Genomic DNA, 25585 nt, shown 5'->3' with positions numbered 1-25585 from the left:
TAGGCCTCAGTCCCAAGCACGCTGCTCACTGCTGCTGGCTCCCCCACTGCTCCCATTGGGACCCGCTTGGCGTCCTTGGTACCCCACTTATAAGTCCCTGTTTCCTCTGAGCCCTCGTGCTGTTAATCTCCAGTCTTTCTCCTGATGGTTTCTGCCTTATTCCACTTCCATCAAAGCATCAGATGAGTGGGTGGCACTTCTTTACTTCTCAGGAGGAATGGCACTTTATGACTCAATTAAGTGGATGCCCTTTTTTACTGTCAGAAGGAGCTTCTGCATTTATGTTCAGAGAATGATCTACAGTAACCCTAGTTCCCTCTCCTTAGCTGTGACTGATAGTCATATGTATACTTTAATGCACTCACTTGCTACCTTTCTGCCTACCCACACAAAGTTATAAGATCTTTCCATCCTCTTCAACTTAGTTCACTGCCACCCACAAAAGCGTGCGTCATTTGCAAATGCAGAAATGTTGCCTTGCGCTTTAAATTATACAGATATCACCTATAGGTTATCCTAATTATCCCACAAGATGCTGGGGAAAGTGGGCGCCAAGGTCCAGCTTGCACTTGGTTCATCACAGTCTGGTATCAGGTGGTGTCTGCCGGGAAAAAGGTGCTTCTTTTTTATTTGCATGAAGATGCTGGTTATCACTGAGTGATGGACCTGCAGTATGGTACCCACTCATTACGGGCACCATTTTCTGATTCACTCCTATTAGACTAGTACCCCTGGTTATGCAGACCGGGTCTTAGCATCAGTACGGTGGTACAGCATTGAACCTGAGATCCTCTATGCTATTCTTCCCTATCTTTCCTTTTGTTCTTTTTTCCAACTAGTGGAAAACAGCCTCAATTCCAACACTGAGGAGAAGGCTCAATTTTGTTAAATTATGAAAAAACATAGAACCATGAAAAATCATTTCTGTACCTATGTTCCCATTATCTATTGCTGCTTAACAAACTATCCCAAGACGTAGTAGCTTAAAACTATTTAGTGGCGTCAAACAACTATTTTATTATATCTTACTATTTTGTTGCTCAGGAATTTTGGGCAAGGCTTACTTCACTTTTCTGCTGGTGTCAACAAAGTTTACTCTCCTGGTGGATGGGCTAGACTTGGGGGTGGTGGGGGTGTTCACAACGGCTTCACTCAGTTTCTGACACTTTGGTGAAGAGGCTTGAAGACAGCTCATTTGAAACTATCCAGGGGAGCACATGTTTGTGGCCTCTCCAGCATGGCAGTCAGCGTAGTCAGACTTATGTGACAGCTTGGGGTTCCTAGAGAGTGTCCCAAGAGCCTCAGGCAGAAGCGGCAAAGCTTTCCAAAATATCACTTCTCCCACATTCTATGCGTCAGGCATGTTACTAAGGCTGGCACAGATTCATGGCAGAGGTGAATGAGACCGCAACTCTCAATGGGAGAAGTAGCAAAAAAGTTGTAGTTATTTTTAATCTACCACAATCTTCTGCCAAGATTTAAACAATATTAATATTTTGCCATATTTGTTTGTGACACAATTAGGAAAACATTTTCATTATAAAACCCGATAAAGACCATCTGAAAGTCTAAATAAATATCATACCTAACAGTGAATTGTTCGTAGTTTTCTCTTTGCAGTCAAGAAACAGAGATTTCAGGTTCTATTATATAGTACTGAAGGTGTTGGCCAAAACAATAAGACCAAAAAAAAAAAAAACCAAAAAAACAAAAAGCCTGGAAATAAAAGGATATTGGAAAAGAAGAAGTAACTTATTATTTATAGACAATATGGTTGTCTCCATAGAAAATCCAAGAAAATCTGTAATTTACTTGAAGCAATAAAATAGTTCAACAATGTTGCTGGATAAAAGATTAACCCTGTTTTAAAATTAGTCCCTTTGTAATTGGTGCTTTCCAAAGTATTGGCTATTTTGTGACTCTCCTGTTCTCAGGTCTGGCAGATGCCCTGTTGCTACCTTCTTTTTCCTTCTGCATAGACAATTATATTAGGTCTCACCTGTTGGTGGTTTGACCCCACACCCTCCACTTGGGGTGGAGACATCTTGTCACCTTTATTTGTTGTAGAGTTGTCCATGGATGTCTTCCTCTACAATTGCTGCGTTGGTTTTTATGTGGTGATTCAGAGATTGAAAACCAATGCTGTCTTCATTATTATCTTCCCAGAATATCTCTAGCTCAGTAGCATTTTGATCCTATAGCTACCCATTTAGAGAAGTTTCTTTTGCTTGGTCCCAGTAATTTTTCTTTTTACTTTTATTATGAAACAATTATAGATTCACAGGGAATTACAAATAAATGTACATGGAGTTCCCATGTACCCTCCACTCACCCTCTCTCAATATTGACAACTCACATAACTGTAGGACAACATCAAAACCAGGAGCTTGACATCGATACAGTCAACAGAACTTACTCATGTTTCACCAACTATATATATATACACTCCGTGTGTGTGTGATAGTTCTGTGCAGTTTTCACGTATGTATAGCTTTGTGTAACTACCACTACAATCAAAGTACAAAATGGTTCCATCGCCACAAAGCTCCGTCCTGCTAAACTTTTATAGCTACAACCCTGCCCCACACCCATCCCGAATGTTTGGCAACCACTCATCTGTTCCTCATCTCTATGATTGTTAAACAATGTTGTATAAAGAAAATCATACAGTATGTATCACTTTGAGATTGGGCTTTTTCACTCAGCATTTTTAGTAATCTGAAGACTTTCCATTGTTTATTGACTCAAACTTTTTGATTTCTTTTTCAAAATGTCGTGTTTTGCCACATTTCCTTTAAATGTTTGGTGAGCCACTCTTTTATTGTACATTGCAAATTGTTTGCTCCATTAGAAGTGAGACTCAAGTTAAAAGAAAGTGCCAAGGGCGGCCAGTTATCTCCGTTGGTTAGAGTGTGGTGCTCATAACACCAAGGTTGCCGGTTCGATCACTGCATGGGCCACTGTGAGCTGCGCCCTCCTTAAAAAAAGGGGCGGGGGGAGAAAGTGCTAAGACATTACCCTTAGATTCTGTGAAATTACAGTCTAACTGGGAAGAAACCTTTTCTGAAATATAGCACACTGACGAGCTAGACTGATAAAGTTTTTTACATCATGGTAAATTTTAACTAATAGTATATTCAATCTGTTTTAGAATAATAGGTGCCCTGGGGTCAAAAAAACCTTGAGAGGTCATGCAATTAGTAACACTCCTAGAGGCAAAGCTGCAAAAATGACCTTCCATCTCTGGCAGATGAGAATCAATGCTGTGTTTAAAGGTCCTGTGGAAGAGATGATGTATTGTCTCATAAAAACCTATCTTAACAACTATGAAGCCTACCATTAGCCAGAAGCCTGCAGAACTTAATGATACTGAATGCCAAAGTCACTGGATATTTATATAACCAATATTCTTGTAGGCAAACCGCTGAAAATACACCTTTATTTCCCTCACATAGTTTTTACATTGACAGTGGTATATTTGAAACATTGGTTTCATAATAGAAGCTGCATAGTTTTTAAGAATAAAAAATGATGATGTACCCTCATGTACATGCTTTAGGACACTTGGTTAAACAACAAACAATCTGTGTCTTTGATGACCATATCAAATGGGTGCCAAATTTCACAGTGTAACTTGATAACATTCATGGAAATGGATGATTATATTAGTACATTTCGCCTACAAAAGAACATTCAAACAATCAGGCCATTAAATAGAACACAGCCGTGCTTTCTGGCAAATACAAATTGTCTAAAACCATTGATGTATTATGACTACACACACACACACACACACACACACACACACACACACACACACACACACATATAGAGAGAGAGACAGAGAGACAGAGAGAGAGAAAGGTAGCAGCTTAGTTCTTCTGTACATAGCATTTCTTTTCCAGAATGGGACTGGCTCAGGCAAGCCAATTTTTTTTTAACTGTTAAGAAAAAAACCCCAAAAACTAGAAAACTAAGTTACTATAACAAGACGAACTACGGAGAATGAAATAAATGAAAAGGAATGAAATAAATAAAGGGAAAATCGTCCTTTCATTATCGCAGTCTTCTGAAACAGAGAATATGAGAAAGGGCGTTCAAAAGCGACTTCATTTTTACGCAGCCCAGGGATGATGCTCACTGATTACCTGGGCATCCATGACCTCTCAAGGTTATGAAACACACACACCTGAAGTTTCCTACCGTCTCAGAGAAGGTAGTTCATTTCACATTAAACATGATAAGAAAACACACACTCAAACTCTAGAAACCTGCAGATGTCTCCACCACTTGACATTCCGGGGACACTCCGTGTACTTGGCGAGACCGAGCATTAGAGCAGAGTCAAACAGGCAGCTCCCGTTGGTCCTGTGGCCTGGCAGCCTCTCCGCAGGGCAGGTGTTCAGGCCCCTGTGGGGACAGCCTGCAGCTGGGCTCCCGGGTGGGGCATGGCTTCCTCTCGGGCCAGTGCTTCAGGACAGGCGGGAAGGGCAGCTCTCCCCGAGCTGTTGCTCCTTCACTGCCCCAGGTTTGTTCTGAGAACCTTAGTCCAGGCAAAATGGGTGACATCTTTCTCTCCTACTTTTAAAGATATACACATAGGCTTAAGTGGAAAACAATGGAGGTGGAGTAGTTTTATATAATGTAGACCAAATTCTTTTTCTTCCAGGGATGTATTTACATTTTGCCGCTTTGGGAGAATTTTTGGCCCAAGGTTTGAAGCGCTCCCTTTCCTTCCTGTACTTGGGGTCCTGAAGACCACCCCCAGGTGTGGTGACTCTCTACAAGGACTCACCTGTTGTTGTACTCATGGCTAAGGTTTACTCCAGTGAGACGACACAAAGCAAAACCAGCAAAGTGAAACGCCAAGTAGGTGAAGCCTGGAGGAAACCTGTCTTAAGCTCCCAACAGTCCTTTCCCAACAGTCACCCAGGACATGTTTCATTACTTCAGGAGTGAGTTGTGACAGCACACACAAAATGTCATTGATCAGGACACTCCCTGGAGACCCAGTGCCACATTGGGGAACCAGAAACAACTCCTGTTCAGGAATTAGTTAGGACAAAATCTTGAATCTTCAAAAGTTTTCAGAATGTGTTTACATAACCTCCACCCCTTTTGTCCTGATCATTTATGTAATAAGAAGCCTAGAGAGGCTTGATCTCTATGTGGGGACAGCTATATTTAATAATCAAACTGGCTAACTAAGCAGAAAGGTGAATGAAATACAATCAGGCTATCAATCCATCATTGCAAGTTTCAAATAATCTGGAAAGCCTAAGTCAATACCAGTGACACACCCCCAAGAAGGGGTCGAGTCCCACGTGCCAGGAGTGGGTAGAGGGGTCCCACTCCGCACAATGTGCTCCCTCCCAACTTGCAGCTTTCAACAGGAACCACAGTTTGGTTTCTTGTCATCAATCATCTCAGATGCAATTAGTCCCTGCATTGGAAGTATAGAGCCACCAGCAGCTTGGTTTCCGATGGTCCCATCAGAGAACAAGTCTTTCCCCAGGCGCAAGTGTCCCACACGGTCCAGCCAGCATCCAAGATGTTTTCTTAGTTTAGGACCCCACAGAGGGGTGTCTTAAATCTGCACTAGTCCCAGACTCTGAGTTCTGTTCATTGAGCCACTGCCCGCTTTCAGAGGTTGGCATAGTCCATCACAGCCATTATCAGGTTTCAGCCCACCGTCAGGTCCAGGCAAACAGGAGCTCAGAATATAGGATTCCAAAAAAAGCCAGGGACTTGTCTCCTTTAGCAGCAGCAAAGTGGAGAGACTACAAGACCAGACAGTGGGGCTCCAAGTCCTCGTAAGCCCTTTTTGTCTTGTCAATTTTAGAGTCCAAGTTGACCCACTCAAAAATATGTACCTTAGGCTGGAAAAGCATCAGCTTCTCAGGGTCAGACATCTAATTTTACAGGAACTTATTAGGAAACTAAAAACTGCTTTTCAAAACTCAAAGAGTATATTTTCTTGTGGATATTATCTCTTCCTTTTATGTGGTCTACCTTTTCCCATAGGCTCCAACAGGCAAAACTCATAGCAACAACAATCAGTTATGGAGATTTCAATACTCATATATTGAAACAGCTTAAATTTTAATCCATCCACCAGCAGCAAAAAGCAAGGAAGTCATGTTAGACTAACACCTTTTATAAGGCAGCTTTTCCTAATTGGGATAATTCCTCTAGTATGTATGAAATTATAAGCATATAAAAATTTACATTAGTTTTAATCATACCCCCAGAAGCAGTAGCCACAAACTAAAATGCCATTTAAAAAAGTCTCTTTTTCTTTCATTGCCAGTTTACTCAAACCGCAAGCAGCAAATTTAACACTTTCTGGATTAACTGAGAGCCCAGCTGGAATGTAAGGGGCTGTTGCACCAGTGGATAGTGTTATTTTCCCCCTCCCCTCCTTTTTTTCTGAGTTATCTAAAGTTGGCTCTAGCCTTGGAACTGAGTTAATCTTTTCTCCTCCCACTTGGAGGAGTAAACATTACAAAGATTCAACATTTTGGCTAACCCAAAACGTTTGTGGGGACTGTTTATTCCCACCCGGACGAGAGAATGAAACCCACAGACATCACCCAGACTGTACTGTTTAATCCCTTCACTTTAGCTGCCACGGCCAAAAGCAGCCAGTGAATTCAAGGAGCCAATTCTCCTGGGATTGTATCTATCATTTTCCGATTCCATAGGTAACTTTAACTCTTACACAGACGTCATCTCAGATGCTGTTTCATACCCCGGATGGCTATGTAGTCACGAGGCACTGAAGTTCATCATTGTGTCCTCTCATCCTTCCTTTTCTGAAACGTTACTCTACCCATATTTCAGTGAGTCAGGGTTGTTTTGGCAAGTCCTACTTCTGACACCAACTGCCCCGCCCAGTTTGGGAATTTGCTAAAAGAATTTACAAGACTCAGCATATAGTTGTACTTGTGGATAAGATTTATTGCACTGAAAAGATACAATGCAAAATCAGAAAAGGAGAAAGTATATTAGGTACAGTTCAGAAGAAACCAGGAACAAGCTTTCAAAAGTCCTTTTCCAGTGGGGTCCCATAGGACGTGCTTAATTCCTCCAGCGCTGAGTTGTGGCAACACATGTGAAATGTTGTCTACATGCTTATTAGAGATTTAGTGTCCACGGTTTTCACTGTGTGCTGGTCACGTAAGCACGCTGCTATAGACAGAATGTTTATGGTCCTCCAAAATTCATGTATTGAAGCCTAATCCACATGTGATGGTATTGGGGGGGGGCCTTTGGAAGGCAAATAGATCATAAGGGTGGAGCCCTCATGAATGGGATTAGTGCTGGTGATAGTTCATTTTATATGTCAATATGACCATCTACAGTCCAGATTCTGAGTGTGTCTGTAAGGGTGTTTCTAGATTAGCATTTGAATAAGTGGATTCAGTAAGGTAGATTGCTCTCCCAAATGTACATGGACATCATTATTCAATCCATTGAGGGCCTAAATATATATACCAGTATATACCGTGGGTGCCAAAAATTGTATACAAGGGATCACTTTGGTCAACGTTGCTCAAGCAGTAGTTCGCCATAATCAGAAGTGTCTGGATGCTCATGGTAACCACTTTGAGCACCTCTTGTAATTGCAGAGGTTAAACGTGACTTCTATTCATCTTTTGTTATCGGTATATATTGAGTATTACAATTTTCATCAGTTTTCCTTTCTTAAAGTGTGTATTCCTTTTGGCACTCTCTGTATATAAAAAAAGGCAGAAGAAGGAGGAACTTGCCCATTTTTTTCCTGCCTCACTGTTTGAGTTGGGATATCTCATCTCGTTGTCTTCTGCTCGTGGACTGGGATCTACACCATTGGCTTCCTTGGATCTCAGGACGTCAGGTTGGACTGAATTATACCTCTGACTTTCCTGGATCTCCTTGCAGGTGGCAGATTGAGGGGCTTCTCAGTCTCTATAATTTCAAGATGCCAATTCCTCATAATAAATCTCTCTTTCCAAATATATATATATTTATATATAAAATCTTTTTATGCACACTTTCCAGTCTCTAAATAGTTTCTGTCCATAAGACACTAAGGAAAGGATTCAGAACTCCAAGAGACAGATATCACTCAAAGAGGTTTTAAAATAATGTCCTGTTTCTTTTACTTAAAATAGTTTAAAGTAATAATTAGATATTATCTGTTCTAGTTTCTCCATCCCCTGGCCATAGATTTATTTTTCGATTTGAAGAAAAGACACTCCTGTCATAAGACTAGATAAGTTTATCCATAGTTAAGTTTTGTGGACAAAACTGGTCCCGCTTCCCCAAGAGAAGTTATCATCTTTCTTTGATAACAGCAACAATGTTATTACAGTGATGTTATTACAATGAACAATGATGGGATCCAGTTATAACTTTTCCTTTCCCATCTGGGTCATTGAGAAGCAGGCTTCCTCCATTCTCTAATAAAAACATTGCGAAGTAACAAGCGTGTATTTCTCACTAAAACAAGAAATAACAACATTGCAATTCATTTTATGCTTAGGTTACTTTCCCTTAGTAACTTATAAATTGTGGTAACATACTCTCAGAATGGTAGTCACAATTATTAAGCCCATCTTTTTGCAGCTCAAAGAAGACTTTTCTTATGGAAAATGGCCAAGAGTACCTCTGTTTAAAAATGCAAGATTTTTCAAAGTTCTCTTTGGAACACTGGAAGAGTGGTGAAAAGAGCCTAGATTTTGTTGTTTTACTACTTGCTTCAAACTTGTCTGTGCTTCTTAGTAGTCATTTCCCCTCGGGCAAGTGGTGGTCTATTTGAATCTCAATTTCCTAATCTATAAAATGTGATACAAACCTCCCAGTCACAGCATTGTTATAAAGAAAATAGCATATGCAAAATACTTGCTTCCATATGTGGCATGAAGTAGGGGTTCAACATATGTAATATTCTCCTTATCTTAAAAAAAAAATGCCCACTGAAAGAGAGAGACTACAGTGTTCATAGAAGCTTTGTTTATAGTAGCCCCAAATGGACGCTACACGAATGACAGCCCCAAGTGACCATCAGTTGTAGATTAAAAAAAAAAAAGTGGACTATTCATACAGTGCCTGAACTACTGTTAGCATGGATAAATCTCACCAGCATAATATTGTGCGGTACAAAATAATGCGTATTGTATAATTCCACTGAAAAAGAGTGCAACAGAAGGCAAAATTAATCTATGATGACAGAGGTCAGAAGTGGGAACCTTTTGGAAGGAGGATGGATTGAAAAGGAAAAGAAGGAGACTGCTAGGGTGCTGGAATGTTCGTCTTCACCAGCATGGTGATGCTTATACAGGGGTATAGGTATGTAAAAATTCATCATACAATGTACTTAAGATTTGTACATTTACATGTACATGTAAATTATTTGCATTTGTACATGTATAAATAATATGTCAATTAAAAAAACTGTTCCCTTTGCCCCAAGAGCTAGATTATACCAATATCAATTTTATTTATCAGGAGAGGATCTAGTCTACAAATGACATGCCAACATCTGGACATCTTGCAGGCTGCAGTGAGTCTGTCCCTTGTGAGTGACCCAGTTTCAGAGCTGGCCTGGAGCTGACAGGCATATTATGAGGGTCATGCTCCATCATCATTGACAGCTGGAGATGCCATCACATGCCATTGGTGCAAAGCACAGGGAAAATCAGGCAACGGACTGTACTTCCCACCCTTAGCCTGCGAGGCACGAGCCGGGCAATGGAAGGATTAAAAAGTTTCTTAATTTAAAAAGACAGGCAGAGGGGAGAGGAATGTGGGCTGCACAATTTATAAATCGATATTATGCGAGGTTGCCTGATGGTGAAGCGGTTGTTTAGTAAACCTTCCTCCTTTAAGGATCTTATTATCAGAGACCATTTGAAAATACCAGTTTTAGTTTGTCTTTTGGAGGAGATCCTGAGTGTCACCAAATCAGCCCTGTCGGATGATAGTTCTCTCTGCCAGATTTAGGGGCAGGTCTTGGACATTCTGAATCACCTTTACATGGAGCACGATGACGATGATGATGATAATGATGATGATGATGATGAGTCTTTTGCCAAATGGACGAGCAGCTTCTGGCGTCACAGCTGGATAAAGGAGGATGAGAGACGACTCCGGGACGATCACAAGATGCCAGTTACAGGAAAACGTCCCTGCCCTGCTCAGTGAGTTACTGTCACAGAACCAGGGGAGAGCTGGATAAGGGGAGGGGGGCTTCTCTTAGATAATTTTTGAAGAGTCCTTTTGTATAGTTTCCTGTGGTTGAAAATCAGTACTTCCAAATCTTTGTTTTATATCCACAAAAATCCCTTTTATCGTTTTGTCTTGTCCTCCAAGGGACCTGATTTTCTTCTATTAGCTAATGATTTCCTCATTTTCAGTAACCTGAGATTTCTTGAACTGCTATTCAGAGCTTCTGATAAGCCTGAGATAATCCTGCTGAGGGATAATATAATTCAAGTCCAAGGAAAGAAACTTGATGTCACAGTTTAGTCTGTGTAGCATTGGTGTGGATCAATGTGTGATTTCCAATAGTCTTTTTGAAATACTGCAAATAGTTTCACTATTTAGTGACCTCTAAGGAATTGGGGATTCCACATAATAAATCACTACTTTTGATATAGTTGATATACTCTTTTTTTCTTTTTAATTGGGGAATATTGGGGAACACTGTATTTTTCCAGGCCCCTCAGCTCCAAGTCAAGTTTTTGTTTATTTTTTTCAATCTATTTGTGGAGTCGTTTTTTCCCAAACAATCCCACATCATGGAGGAAACTTTTCATCCCAGTTTGGTATGTTTTGAGATTGCCCATTTGATGCTATCACCCTACTTCAAATCCCTCGATATATAATTTTACCCTGTTATATCCTCTCATTGCACCTTGAATCTTTCTAGCATTTGGCCAAGTATGTAGTCATATGCCCCATTTGTTTCATGTCTACTCCCTACACAGACATAACCTCCGAGATGGGGACACTGTGCCTGTTTTGCTCCCCAACTTATTGACTTTACTGAGACAGGTTAGTTAACGTGTTGTGAGGCAGACAGGAAAGATCCCTGGTGAAATGAGCAAAAGGCAGCCAAATCCTGAAACTCTAGGTTCTGGAATGTCTCCTTCACTCCAGGGCAAAGATATGAGTTTAATAAATTATCTCATAAATCCCTTTTGGCCAGACAAAGGAGCAGATCTGAGGGATGGGTTCGTTAATCCCTTCAGGATGGGCAAACAGGACAAACCTAATAGACGAATTCCATTAGAAGGCGCCAGCTGCCTTCCCCAACAGAGGGAAGGTATAAAAGTAAGAGCTTTTCCCTCAGTCACTGGGCACCCCTATTTGGGACCCCCTCCTGCTCAGGAGCTCTGACCTTTGCTTTCAATGAACTATCCTTTTTAAAACTCTTTGCCTCTCCTGGGTCCGTTATTCCATTCTTCAGTCCCAGCACTCACTCACTCACTCAAAAGTCCCCTCCATCATTTGGGGACTCACAGAGAAATATTCCAATATCACTACCAAGTACCACATCTGACCTATAACAGATGGACTTATATATAAGATTTACCTCATGTGTCTTAATCAGCACCTTTACAAATCTTTAACCATATTTCTGATTATTGTTTGAGAGTAAGTTTCTAGACATTAGTATTAGTTTGCTAGGGCTGCCATAACAAAATACCACAGACTGGGTGGCTTAAACAATGGAAATTAATTTTCTCCCAGTTCTGGAGGCTGGAAGTCCAAAATCAAGGAGACGGCAGATTCCGTTTCTTCTGAGGCCTCTCTCCTTGGCTTATAGACAGTCCTCACATGGGCTTTCCACCGTGTGACTATATTCCTGGTGTTTCTCTGTGTGTCCAAATTTCTTCTTCTATTAGGACACCAGTCAGACTGGATTAGGCCCCCCACCCATGGCCTCATTTTAACGTAATCTTTAAAGGCTCTATTTCTAAATACGGTCACATTCTGACCTACTCACATAGGACTTCAATATATCAGTTGGGGGGAAGGGGACACAATTCAACCCATCACAACATACAACGCATGCATCCAAGGAGGGCAATATTTTAAGCCTCTTGACACATGCTGCCCACGGCTTTCTAGGAAGGCTGTGTGCATTTAGAGTTCTAGCAGCGAGGACTGACCGTGCCCCTCTCCCTGCGCTCTTGCCGGTGTTCCTATCATCACTAAGAAAAAAATTTTTTTTTCCTAACCTGAGAGGCAACATTGTACATTAACTCATTTCACATAATCTTTGGTTACTAATAAGCATAAACAATTTTTACCATTTGGTATTTCTTTTTCTTTCATTCTTTATATATTTCTTCATCCAGTCTATATTTAATGAACTCATGCTATGAGTAAGGCAAGGCGCTCTATAGTACTGGTATTCTAGCAGAGAATGGGACACAGCCCTTGAGGTCATGGAGTATCCAGTCTAACAGAAAAGAGATATGTAGCAAAATTACCCAAATTATGGATTATAATTGTGATGAGTATCGTAAAGGAGAAGTATGAGGGCATCTAACAGGGACCTGAACCAATCAGGATGGGAGGAAAGGCTTTCTGGGGATACGCAGTTTCCGTGGAGATGGAAGGATGATTAGCCATTATTGAGGTAAAAGTGGTGGGTGAAGTCACAGGCAGAAAGGTTACAGGGAAACCGAGAGGGTACAGGTAGAGGCAAGGGAAAGTATGTTTCCAGAAGGGTCCTATGGACAACTGAATTGAATGCTCCTGAATGATTAAAGAACAAAATGTGCAGAGAACGTGGCAACATTGAGAACGTGCAGAGAACGTGGCAACATGCCCTGACCCAAATTAATTGTGGGTGCAAAAGCTAGATTGAGGGGAAGGTGGGGAATGAGAGATATTGAGAGAGCAAGTGTCACAACTCTTTCAAGAAGTTTGACTTCCATGAATCATTTCTTTTTTGATCATTTTTCGATGTGATTTTAACACTGATGTCACTGTATTACATGGTCCCTATGTATTTCTAGGTGTAAGATACGTATTTTCAAGATATTTATTAAATATTAGTAACATATAGCAAATATTTTTTGGTTTTTGTCTATTATTTCATTTTAAGTTTTTTAATGCATATAAGCTTTATTTTTATATTGTACAAGTAATTTTATCCCTTATGACTTCTTCCATTGCTCTTCTGCTTAGAAATTCCTGCTTCATACAGAAATCATAGAAATATTTCATATCAATATTAGAAATAAATCATAGAAAGGTGAATACCTTTATATTATTTCTTAAACATTTATGGCTTCATTAAATTCTTTTTGATCATTTTGGAATCTACTTACATGTACCAACTTAAGGCTCGGAACGCTTCATTATGCTGTCCTGATAGTGGAAGAGCAGCAAAGCTAGTCTAAGGGTGTTCTACTTAATGTTTTAACCCATTGGCTCTATTGTTTCATGTATGAGGAAGGTCCTACTGATAAAGAAGGTAAAATTTCAGTTCAACATGAGATTTGTTTAATTAGTAATTTATGGATATTCTGTTTCTGTGCTAATATTGTACTGTCTCTTTATACTGTAAACATTTTTACTCTATGTTTCCAGTTTCCTGGGCTTCCCAGAATCACATCATCTGGCAGCCATCCTAGAAGGCATTCTGTTGAGGGCCAGGGATTTCCATGCTGCACCCACATGCGGGATTATAGAAAATGCTTAGAGGATGGGTCATTCAAGGAGCCACTGGAATCAAAAAGAAGATCCCGTTCCCAAATTCAGGCATTTTCAGAGTCCTTTGAACAGCAACTATGCTTTAGAACCAAACGCTCTCTCTCTTTGGTATGTAACAGAATTGTTGAATATTTAAGTCACTTTAGAAAAGGAAACCCAAAGGATTGCTTGCCCCCAAGTTTGAGGAGAACAAATCTGACTTCTTTATTTACAGCTTGGTGGTGAGATGTTTGAAAAATGACACTCAGTTTTAGATAGCCCAGATGTACATAAAATGTTATTATTGTTTTTATTGAAGACAGCTGGTGTAGGAAGAATTCCTGGAGGACCACTCATGGAACGTTTTTGTTATCGAGGTCCTCTAGTTCTTTGAGACCGTTTTCATCACCCTTATGATAAATGTGACTTTCTTTTTTCACTATGTAGAGATGAGCAAAACCGCCTGTGCTTTCATATTTACTCCAATAGCAAATAATCTACGATGGCGTCACGTTCCCCTGTGCATTCAAAAGCACACAGAAGGAACGCTCTGGACACTCTCTAGGAAGTTTCCAGGAGTGAGAGTGGACCAGGAGGTCACAGTGGCCTTGGGGGAGTCTAAGTAAAGCACAGGGGAGAGACAGGCATGAAATGAGAGGAAGAATAGAGACTCCACTGATGATGTCAAACTTTACACAGAAGTAATAAGATAGAGATCAATTAATCTGAGGGCAGTTTTTCAAGTCTGCAACAAACTCACTGAGTGACCTTGAGAAAAATACTTCTTTTTTTTGGTGGGCTTTTGGCGTTTGCTTTATTTTGCAAAACAGGAATAACATGTTCTGCCACGTAGTAGGCAGAGCAAATAAGTGAGCCCAGGTGTATGGCGGCCTTGTTCTTGACCTGTGCTCTGTGAAAGGGGGAAGACACGTAGGTGTTTCCTTCCTTTATTGTTCATCTGAGCACAATGTTTTCTGCCCAGCAGTGATGGCCATTGGGACTGTCGCTGTCTACCTTAGGCTCACATTTGTCAGAGTGACCCTGTGTATCTATGCTCCCCCTTCAGTAGGCTGCTCTCTTTACCTGATCAGAAGAGGAATACAGAAGGAAGAACAGTAAACAGCTGTCACTTACTATATCTGAACCTTATCAAGAGTTCCTGTTTTGTCCTTTCTTTCTACTGTTTTTTGAAAAATATGGGTTCAGACCTAGAACAATGTTACAAGAATAATACAAAGAATACACTCTTCATCTAGATTCCCTCCAAATGTTAGCATGTTACCATATTTACCTATACTCTCCCTCTCCTCCCCAGCCCCAAACAAGGGCACAAGGACATTCTCTTATATAAAACAGTACAAAAATTAAAGTCAGGAAATTAACACTGATACAATACTTTTTATATCTAATCTACTGAACTTATTCATATTTTTCCCATTGTTTTTCTTTATAGGGAGATTCCAGAACATGTGTTGCAGCCAATTCATTCCCTCTACTCTATTTTATTCTGCAGCAGTTCCTCAGTCGTTCTTTGTCTTTCATGACGCTGGCATCTGAAGAGTACAGGCTGCTTATTTTTTTATTTTTTAGAACGACGCTCAGCTTGGGTTCATCTGATATTTCCTCATCATTAGATTCAGAGTAGGAACTTTTGGCAGGAATACAACAGAAGTGAAAGAACTCCTGTGTTAAAACTGCATGTTAAAGTCATTAATTATATTCATTCAGGAGACTTATCTGTCTCAAATTCTTTCTGGAACAAGGTATAGGGTACATATATTTTGAAAAAAAATTAATCCGAATAGTTCTTTGTTGTTTCTGATGGCCTCAGAACAAATCTCACATAATAACACATATATAACTGCTTATATGAAACCATTTGCTAATATTATTATAAGCCCTAAAAGTGTGTAAATGTGAAATCAGATTTTTAATTAAAGAGATATTCATCGCACTAGTCCTAAAATATAACATATGTTTGTTCCATTCATTTTCCAAGTTCTTCCTTTTGAGTGCCAAGGTGACCAAGGCAGCATTTTCAACTTTTTTTTTTTTACTCAAGAACTCTTTTCACAGGCATATATAATAGCTGGAAACCTGCTAGGAATTTACAAAATTATTTAATATTTTTTCATATTGTACGATAAACACACATGGTAAATAATTTTAAATTAAATATTTTGTTTTACATCAGTTCTTAGAGTACATTATAAAGTGTATCTTAATGCAAAATTAAAACTTCAGAACATATACAGATACTTTACAACTTTTTTGTATTTAACAATTGACACACTTTTCTAAAGCTAACTATATTGAAAAGTGTGATTTGCCAGGGAATTTAAAATGATACTTATTATCTTTTGTTTGGGGGCCAAATGAATACTAACATCTAGATTTAAATTTTATCTTTTAGCATCAAAAAAAGGCAGAAACTGCTTTTGTGACTTGATCGTGACCAAGAACATTAAATTCTTTCATTTTGATATTGAAGAACTCAATTGGCTTATTTTGATAATTTTTGCATTTTGTTTCCAAATGATTGAGACAAGTAAAATATTTCAGGCCATTATTTACGAGCATTTCTCAGACAGTCTTGATTTTCGGTAAGAGAAAAGCCAAATCGGAAATAATCATCACTATATTTTCTCTTTTTTAAACTGTTCTTGTATGTATCAGAGACATTCATGACTGCTAAATATAAACTCTGATCAGACTGATGGATCCAATACAAATGCTGGATCTAATGAAAATTACCTGGAGGCACATTTATAGAGCTATTTTTAAGTTCCTGTTAATTTGTATCTCAGCTTCATCATTTGTTCTGCTTTCTAACTTTGACTAATGGACCATTTCAGGTAGAAATGAAACAATCTAGATACTGTATAAAAGCAAGTGAACATTGTAGAGTAACTGACACCATTGCAGTCACCTGGCATCCCTATAACTCAGCCTGCAGGGCCGAGTCACGACTTTTCCACTCACCACTGTGTATGTTCACTTGATAGGCACTCAGGGGTTCTCCGGTGTATCCAGTTCAAATGGAGGAGGGGGAGAATAATGAATTTATTTCTTTACTTTTAAAAGCAGAAGTATAAATAGGTATCATCACCACATTTATCAATGCCTTTTTGGGAGGGGCGGGAAGTTCAGTAATTCCTTTGAAAGGCGCTCCTTGACCATGGAAACTAAAGAAGTAGCCTTTTCCCTAATAGTTCCCTATAGTATCACCTGTGTATAATTATCATTGCACTTGTCACTATCTGTTTTCCTCTTGTTTCCTTTTAGGCTTATTGATTGTCTCCCTCCACTAGGTATAAAACCTAGGAAGTCTGTTGTCTGTAGTTAGTGCTATATCTCCTGATCCTAGAATAGTGTGTGTTCAATAAATCAGTGCCTGTGGACCTCTTTCTGGGTAACCTGTTGGGGACTGTTAATGCGTTTGGATGTTATTTAGACACTTCATCTCACACAGCCCTTACATTAAAACTAGTGCAAACCCTACTATTAATGTAATTTAAGGGAGTGGACACAGGGAAGTTAGAATCATTGCATGTATGATTCACGTGCCACATTCCTTTTCAAAAAGCACCAGGAGACTATTAATTTTATCATGCTGTGAAATCACCCCTCCATGCGTCAGAGACTTTCCTCCACAGACCATCTGCTGACGCCCTAACACCCCTCCCTGTTCCTTTTATTTATGACTGAAACATTTAGTATCACCCTTAGCTTATGCTAATTTATTACTAGAAACTAAGACGTGGAAGTCTGCTGATCGATCAGGGGTTTCTTCATTTCTGACAATTAAGAGAAATGTGGAATGTTGTCAGCCATTGGCACATTTCCATGCTTTTCTGATTCTTGTCTTTCAGGGAGCTGAGAGCAGAAAGGAAAGAAATGAAAGAGAATGTCTGTGGATGGAGATAAGACCCCGCAAGAAAGTGGAGGAAAGAAGGAGCTCTGGAAAGGAAGAACACGGAATAGCATACATAGTCCCCCTCTTTGAAAAAGGACCCAAATAATGCTTTGTTTCAACATCACAACTACAGATGCTACTGTGTTTTTTTGAGTCCCAGTGTACTGTACCCAGGGGTGGTAGCTGTGAAAGAGTAACTAGATGCTGAGTGATGGAAGTGGGTGGTTGGTTCCGCTGCTCCCCAAGAGACTCACATCATCCTCCAACTGCTTCTGGTGTCTTAGTTGAGAGTTTGATCTGCCTTATTGACCTTTTATGGGAATAAGAAAAATAAAAGGTATTTTAATAGAATAAAGCAATTCTTGAAAATGTAAAGAAAGATACTTAAAGAACCACCCACACATCTTTACTAACCCTTCTTCCACGCCAATCTCACAAATAATTTTAAATAAACGTCATTAGTGTGACTCTAAGTTTACTTCCTTATTTGAAGTAATTTATGTAAGCATGTCTAATGGCCACTGTTTAATGAGAACTGGTAATTAAAGCAAGTACTAGGCTGAGGTCTTTAATGCATTACGTAAAATAATCCCCACCACTCGGAGGTGGACCTAGTCTCTTCACTTGCTGGTTGAGGAAACTGACATTTAGAAAAGTTCAGGACCTCACAGGTGTGGTGGCAGAGTTAGGGCCAGCACCCAGTCATTCCGACTCGTGCTCCTAACCTGAGGTAGGACCTCCATTTCCCCTTTGCAGTGGGTCCCGACTTAGTATGTGTGCCACGTGGGTGGGAATGAACAGTGTCAGAAAAGCAGGAGTGGGAGTAGGTTACCATTTTAGTTACATGGGTGGAGACTGATTCTATGAGATCAGCTTTACGCCCTGGGTTTTAACTTTATGAGGCCACATCCTTTTACATTTATTTATTAATTATTTTTATTGCAATATAATTGACACTCTATTAGTTTTAGGTGTACAATGTAATGATTCGATACTTGTATATATTGTGAAATGATCACAATAAGTCTGGTTAACATCCATCACCACACATAGTTATGTTTTTTTTATAATGAGAACTTTTAAGATCTAGTCTCTTAGCAAAATTCAAATGTACAATACAGTATTGTTAACTATAGTCACCATGCTGTATATTACATTCCATGAATTATTTAAAAGGTATGGATCACTTCATGAATTTGTGTGTCATCCTTGCTCAGTAGCTATGCTAATCTCTGTATCGTTCCAATTTTAGTACATATGCTGCTGAAGTGAGCACTCCTTTTTCTTATTTTTTTCAGCTTTATTGAGGTATAATCGACAAATAAAATGGGATATATTTGAATTGTACAACACAGTGATTTGACGTATGTACACTTTATGGAATGATTACCACAAACAGGTTAATTAACACGTTGAGGCCATATTCTATCACTTTTTTTTCCCCTAGAAGAAAAGATTCTAGAATTCTCTAGGACTCTCCTGGTTTAGTCTTCACTTCTGTCTTGGATCTTCAAATGCCCAAGGGCAGCTAGTCTCTATTTCATAAAGAAGAATAGCTCCCAAAACTACTACTCAAAACTAATACTATAATTGATTGATTGTGTACAATACAAGCTAAGTTTGACTTAGTAGAAAGAAGGAACAGGAGAAGGAATGAAGAGGAAAACAGTGAAAGAAAAGTAAAGTAGCAATGATCTTTGACTTACATGCTTTCCAATTTCAGACAGCTGTACCTTCATCCATTTCAGATTGACACTTTCATGTGGCCTTTTACACACAGAATTATGTTTTTTCACACATGCAAAAGGTAATTTCAAGCTTTTACATGATGACATTTGCCTGTTATTTGCCACTGATGAGGCCTAACCTTCCTCCCTGCATTATGCCGTAGTTATAGGAAAACCAGTTGTTTCTCCACCTTTTCTTCAGGTACTTTTCAGTCTTGCCAACCAAGTTTCAGACTTGGGGACAGTCTGCTCATCAGCTCTGGCCTCTATAGAAAGTTCTTGGGAGAGATGGCCCATCCATGGGAGGAGGAGATACCTGGATAGGGTTCCGTTGGCTCAGTGGCTGGTTGGCTGAGACAGTAGCTACCTCCTACTCCAGCCAGAACATGTGTGAAGACTCTTCCCCAACCTGGACTCAAGAATGGCAATACCTCGAAAAGTCATGATTAGGGATTTTATAATATATTTTATTAAACTGGAAAGAACTCTATTTTCTACATACTTTCAGGACAATAGTAAGTGGAGGAGAGGGGGACTCTCTGAAAATGAAGTCACCAACTTGTTACCTGCTTCTATAAAACAGCACTTCTAAGAAAAAATACAGAAAAAGAAAAAAGAATAAAAACTAAAAGCTTTTTATTGTACTGACTCAGAGCTAAATATGGTTAATACTTTGGTATATGACCTTGCAGAATATTGTCAATGTAGATACACATGGACCTAGATAAAAAACTATTTTTCAGGCATGAGCTCATTTCAGTTAATATCATTAATATCTTTTCAAATCAATAAAATAGTCTAGCACATGATTTGAATTGTTCCTTTCCAATAGCCCTTAAACATGCTCAAGTCTCCTCTATCTTGAAAACTTTCCCTCATGATATACCGAGAGATACCATCCTTGATATTCAATAGTGATCACCTTAACTCTCTTTTCTTTCACAGAAAACTTCTTGAGGAGTCATGTACACGTCCCTCTCGATTTTCTGTCTGTAGCAATGTGATTCCTATCCTTACCCTCCATAGAAACTGTTCCCGTCAAAGTCACTCGTGACCTCCTTACTGCCAAGTTGTATGAAAACATCGCTTTACTGGGTTTGCTTGACTTTCTGGCAGTATGTGACACTGCCGACTATCCTCTCCCTCTTTGGCTGTTGTGACCTATATTCTTCTGGGTTGTCTTGTACCTCTCTGATCACTCCTGCCTGGTCTTTGGTGAGGGATCCTTATTTCTTAAACAATAGCTTTCCTCTGAACTCTGTCCGTTGCTTTCCTTATTCTCTTGGGGCCATTTTACACATTCTCACCATGTCAGCTACCAGTGTATTGATGATCCCCAAATCTAGCCCTCTGGTGTAGACCTTGCTCAGGTGCACAACTGGCCTTCGGTCATAGAACTAGTTGCAGATTTCACAGGCATCTCACCATCATCTTTTAAAAGTAACCTCTTACTTCTTGCCCTGTCAACTCCCAGTCTGCCCTTCTCCTCTGTTGCCTGTGTCAGTGAATGGCAGCACCATTTACCATTTGGTAAGCAAGAACCTGGTTAAGTTTGAAGCCCTCTTGGACTTCTCTCATTCACCATTCAAATAATAATCAACTTCTGCCTATTTTGTTTCTAAATATCACTTGGATCTACCTAGTTCTCTCTATTTTCATAGCCATTATGCCATGTCAGGCCCTTTATATCTTGCCTTGATTCCAGCAAAAATAATGCTTTGGATATACTTAGTTAAATAAAACAGATGATTAAAATTAATTTCTCTTATTCCTCACCCATTTTTAATATGACTACTAGGAAATATTACATCTATGTCTCATATTTCCATTGGACAGCACGCTCTATATCCTAACTCTCAAGCCTCCTTTTGTAGTATTTGAATTTTGCTTTTTAAGTTCTACTGAGCTTGAACAGTATTGGAATTTAATTAATCCATGGTGTTATTTGGGGTTAACTTGCCTAATACTAGTAACAACATTTTAAAGTTTATTATATCTCCTTCTTTCCCTCCTACCTTCCTTTCTTCCTTCCTACTTTCCTTCCTTCCTTCGTTCCTCCCTTCTTTCCTTCTCCAAATAAAAATGGCTTTGCCCATTCATATTCTCTCCTGTGATATAGTACAATTCATGTTTTATCATATAATGTAATGATTTCCTTCATGTCTGTCTTCTAGACTGTGAATTCTTAGTATCAGGAACCACATATTAATCATCTTTGCATTCCCAGAACTTAATAGGTGCCTATCACATAGTCGTGACTTAAAATGTATAATTTGAAAGTGTTATTCCAAATAACCAGGGCCTTAAAACTTGAATTAATTTTCCCTATTTTAGGTAGGACACTGTTAGTTATGTATTAGTCTCTAGGAATAGAAAATTGTATTCGTAGTTAATATTTTCCCCCTTAGAATGGAAACTTTTTAAACTTATAAAAGCAATGTTTGACACACTTCTAAATAATGCAATAGCACATACAATAGAAAGTGTCAGTCCTCTGGAAAAGCCAGTGTCAGAATTTCCAACTTAACACAACTCACCGTTACGGTCACGGCACTCTGGTTCGTCTCCTCTAGGGGGCAGAGTTGAGTTGACGTTTGGACCGGTAACGCGGGATGCGAGAGGAGCCTCAGTGTCCGGCCGACGACAAAATCATTACCATTGCTTTCAAACAGAAAGGAGAGAATTACAGCACCGCCTACCAAAACTCTCAGACGTTAGATTAAACACATTAAAGGTTGGGTAATACTCATGACTTATTAATGTATTTAAAGGTATACATGAGGGAAGATAAAAAACTGGATATCTCCATGGGACACAAAAGGAGAAAGAGGGCTTAAAATACTGTGCACAAGATTTACATTTGCACAATGGGAAATATTAAACTGGGGTAGGGAGAAATGATAAATTCTGATTTTTCTCTGTCTTTGTTTTTAACATCGTATTCTAACCTTGGATTACATAATTCTGTTTTGGCTGAATTCCGCCTGTCGCTTTGGAGCCAGTTATCATATTAATTGGTTGAGCAGAGCTGTGCTCCATCTGCACATACAGAGATGCGAGTGGGGGAAAAAAACAATGTGAACGGAGAAACTTCTATTTTTCCCAGCCTTTCGGCCCCAGCCTGTGCATACGTGTGTGCCCAGCAGCCATCAAGTGGCGTAAAACCCAGAGCGTAGCCGCCTTACCTTGGCTGACGAGCCCTGAGTCTCTCCCGTGTTTACTGATTGCCAGGATCCATGTGTTCATTCAACAAAGATGTTTTGACGGCCTGCCCTGTGCTGGGACTACAACAGTGAACAAAACAGATAAAAACCCTTGTCTTCCAGGAACTCACATTCCAGCGATAAAGACAGATAGATAGTAAACAAAAATCTATACATCCCTGCCTCAGGGATAACTTGTTAAAAAAAAAAAAAATTAGTGTGTCACTCTTTATCTGGAAGACCTTGGCAGGCTGCTCATTATTTAAAGAATTAAATCAAAACATTTTAGCATGACATCAAACACCCATCTAGCTGGTTTTCAAGCTTTAATGAAGAAAGACATTGTTTCAATCTTGCTTCCTCCCTTTGTTCTCCCTCCTCAGTGTTTTATGTACTATAGAGCTTTCTTCACAGCTCATGTTTTCATTGCTATTGTGTAAATTGCCTTCAAGTGTTTTGGTGGAGGGATAAGTGCAAACAAATGAAAACTTTATAATGACTATTGTGTCTATTTGTTTAGATTTTGCGTTTGGGATGGGCACTGGTTAGCCATTCATTAAGGGGTAATAATGATGTACAGGTCATGAGCCGTTTCCATATGATTAAGGTGCCAACCAAGTACTTTCCCAGGAATCTCTCTTCTCATCTCTGAAATACATCTCCCACCTGTGATTAGTTAATGTGTTTAAAGACGGCTCACTATGTTCTTATAAGCAAGTGGCTTACTTTCTCAACCCTCAATTTGCAAACATAGTAAGGTAATGACAAGTCAGTATTTCTGGGAAGTGCAGGAGCGAATAGAAAAAAACCCAACAACATGTTAAGGAGGGGGTATGAGAGTAGCAAAATCGCAGAACTTTTAAAGATCATTTGATAAATAAATACTAGGGATATAATGTACACAAGATGACTATCAGTACCACTCCTGTATGATATATATGAAAACTGTTGAGAGTAAAACCTAAGAGTTCTTGTTACAATAGAAAAAAAAATTCTCTTTTTCCCCCCATTTCTTTTTATTATCTCTATATGAGATGATGCATGCTAACTAAACTTATTGTGGTAATCATTTCACAATATATGTAAGTGAAACCTTTACGCTGTATACCTGAAATATATACATACAGTGATGCATGTCAATTATATCTCAATAAAACTGGAAAAAAATAAAGGTCATCTGATTCAAGACTATCGCACTCAAATTCCTAGTCGAGGCAGGCACTCCCTTGGTAATGGGTCTGGCAGGTATGTTCCAGACGCTTCTTGATGGCTGCCAGGACTAGAAGGCAGCCTATTTCATTGTGTTGAAACTCTCATAGTTGATGCTGTTATTATCCTGCCATCCCTCTCCCTACCACCACAAAAAAGGTCCTTTCTCCTCCTGAGCTGCAATCTCCCTTTTGTAAGAGCTCCAGCCACATGGAACTTGGTTTTTTTCTTTCCCTCGAGTACCCTGCTGAATAGGTCTAGTTCCTCTCCTGAATGATGTCACTGCACTTCCTACAGGAGAACACACATGCTCTCTGGTCCCATGGGGTTTCCTCAGGTGAACATTCTGTGCCACCCACCATTTCTCGCAGAACCTGAGTTCCGCAGCCCCATCACCCTAAGTGCCTTCACTTGAACCTCTCTAGTTCGTCAATTTTCTGTGTAAAATATGGTATCCATAATAATAACTAGTAGGTGGTGCATAGTAAATGAAAATAAGAGGCTATTTACAACTCAAATTTGCAAATGTTTTAAAAAACTAATTCTTAGAGTTTGAAGAGGGTGAGATATGATACTAAAAGTAAAAATTTATTCAGCCTTTCTTGAAAGTGCTTTGTGTCTTAAAAACATTAGAACTATTATTATTAGTTGACCTAGTAAATTTCCTTATAGGAATTTATTCTTAAGAAACAGTAGGGGCGGCTGGATGGCTCAGTTGTTTAAAGTGCTAGCTCTTAACAAGATGGCCGGTTCGATTCCCACATGGGCCAGTGAACTGCTCCCTCCACAACTAGAGTGAAAACAACGACTTGACTTGGAGCTGAGCTGTGCGCCCCACAACTAGATTGAAAAACAATGACTTGACACGGAGCTGATGGGTCCTGGAAAAACACACTGTTCCCCAATATTCCCCAGTTAAAAAAAAACAAAACAAACAAACACAAAAAGAAATAGTAATTGTGGCACAAAATATTGGTGCATAATGTTTTTATAGCATTATTTTATTTAAAAACACCATTTTAAAACAGTTTTATTATGGTATAATTGTCATATAATAAACTGCCCATATTAAAGTGTACAATTTGATAATTTTTAAAATTTGTAATGAAATATACATAACATAAAATTGGCCAATTTAATACATTTTGACACATGTATATGCTCATGCTCCTCAGTAAGCCTTCCCTCTTTCTTCTTCCCATTACCCTCCTACCCTGAGCCAGGCAACCACTGATCTACTTTCTGTCACTTTAAAGTAATTTGCATTTTCTAGAAATTTGTAGACATGGAATCATACAGAATGAATTTTTTTTGTCTGACTTTTTTCACTCTGCCCTATTATTGTGAGATTCATCCATGTTGATTATTGCTGAGTAGTATTCCATTCTATGGAGGTGCCACAATCTGTTTATATCCTCACTTATTGATGGGCACTTGGGTTGTTTCTAGTTTTTGATTATTACAAATAAAGTTTCTATATACGTCATTCATTGTATGTGGACATATGCTTTCATTTATTTAGGGATGGAATGGCTGGGCCATATGGTAAATTTATGTTTAACTTTTTAAGAAACTATCAAACTATTTTCCAAAGTGGTTGTAGTATTTTATATCCCACCAGCAGTATTCTAATTATTCCACATCCTTACCAACAGTTGTGGCCAATCTTTTTAATTTTAGCCATTTTAATAGGTATGTAGTGGTATCTCATTGTAGTTTCAATTTTCCATTTCCCAAATGACTAATGATATTGAACATCTTTTCAAATGCTTATTTGACATCAGTATATCTTTTTTTAATGAATTCTGTTCCAATATTTTGCCCATTTAAGAAAG

The 25585-nt window shown here is 39.1% G+C and overlaps 1 protein-coding gene and 1 non-coding gene across 2 annotated transcripts; one reads left to right on the top strand and one right to left on the bottom strand.

Annotated features, from left to right (window-relative positions):
• Positions 1 to 9883: 9883 nt before the first annotated feature.
• LNP1 (leukemia NUP98 fusion partner 1) lies at positions 9884 to 17858 on the top strand. Its single transcript, XM_088793732.1, is given in 4 exon segments — positions 9884 to 10135; positions 10138 to 10184; positions 13594 to 13824; positions 17568 to 17858. Coding segments are annotated over 4 exon segments (543 nt in total). The 5' UTR covers positions 9884 to 10020; the 3' UTR covers positions 17718 to 17858.
• Positions 17859 to 18783: 925 nt separating this feature from the next.
• On the bottom strand, positions 18784 to 18887 carry LOC141568024 (U6 spliceosomal RNA). Its single transcript, XR_012491039.1, has one exon. It is a non-coding gene; the product is annotated as a U6 spliceosomal RNA (small nuclear RNA).
• Between the last annotated feature and the right edge of the window lie 6698 nt (positions 18888 to 25585).

This window comes from Rhinolophus sinicus, chromosome 17 (assembly GCF_057876585.1).
Source record: "Rhinolophus sinicus isolate RSI-liver-muscle chromosome 17, RSI-T2T, whole genome shotgun sequence".
NCBI lineage: Eukaryota > Metazoa > Chordata > Mammalia > Chiroptera > Rhinolophidae > Rhinolophus > Rhinolophus sinicus.
Note: the sequence above shows the minus strand (reverse complement) of the source record. Positions and strands in the feature narration are given on the sequence as shown.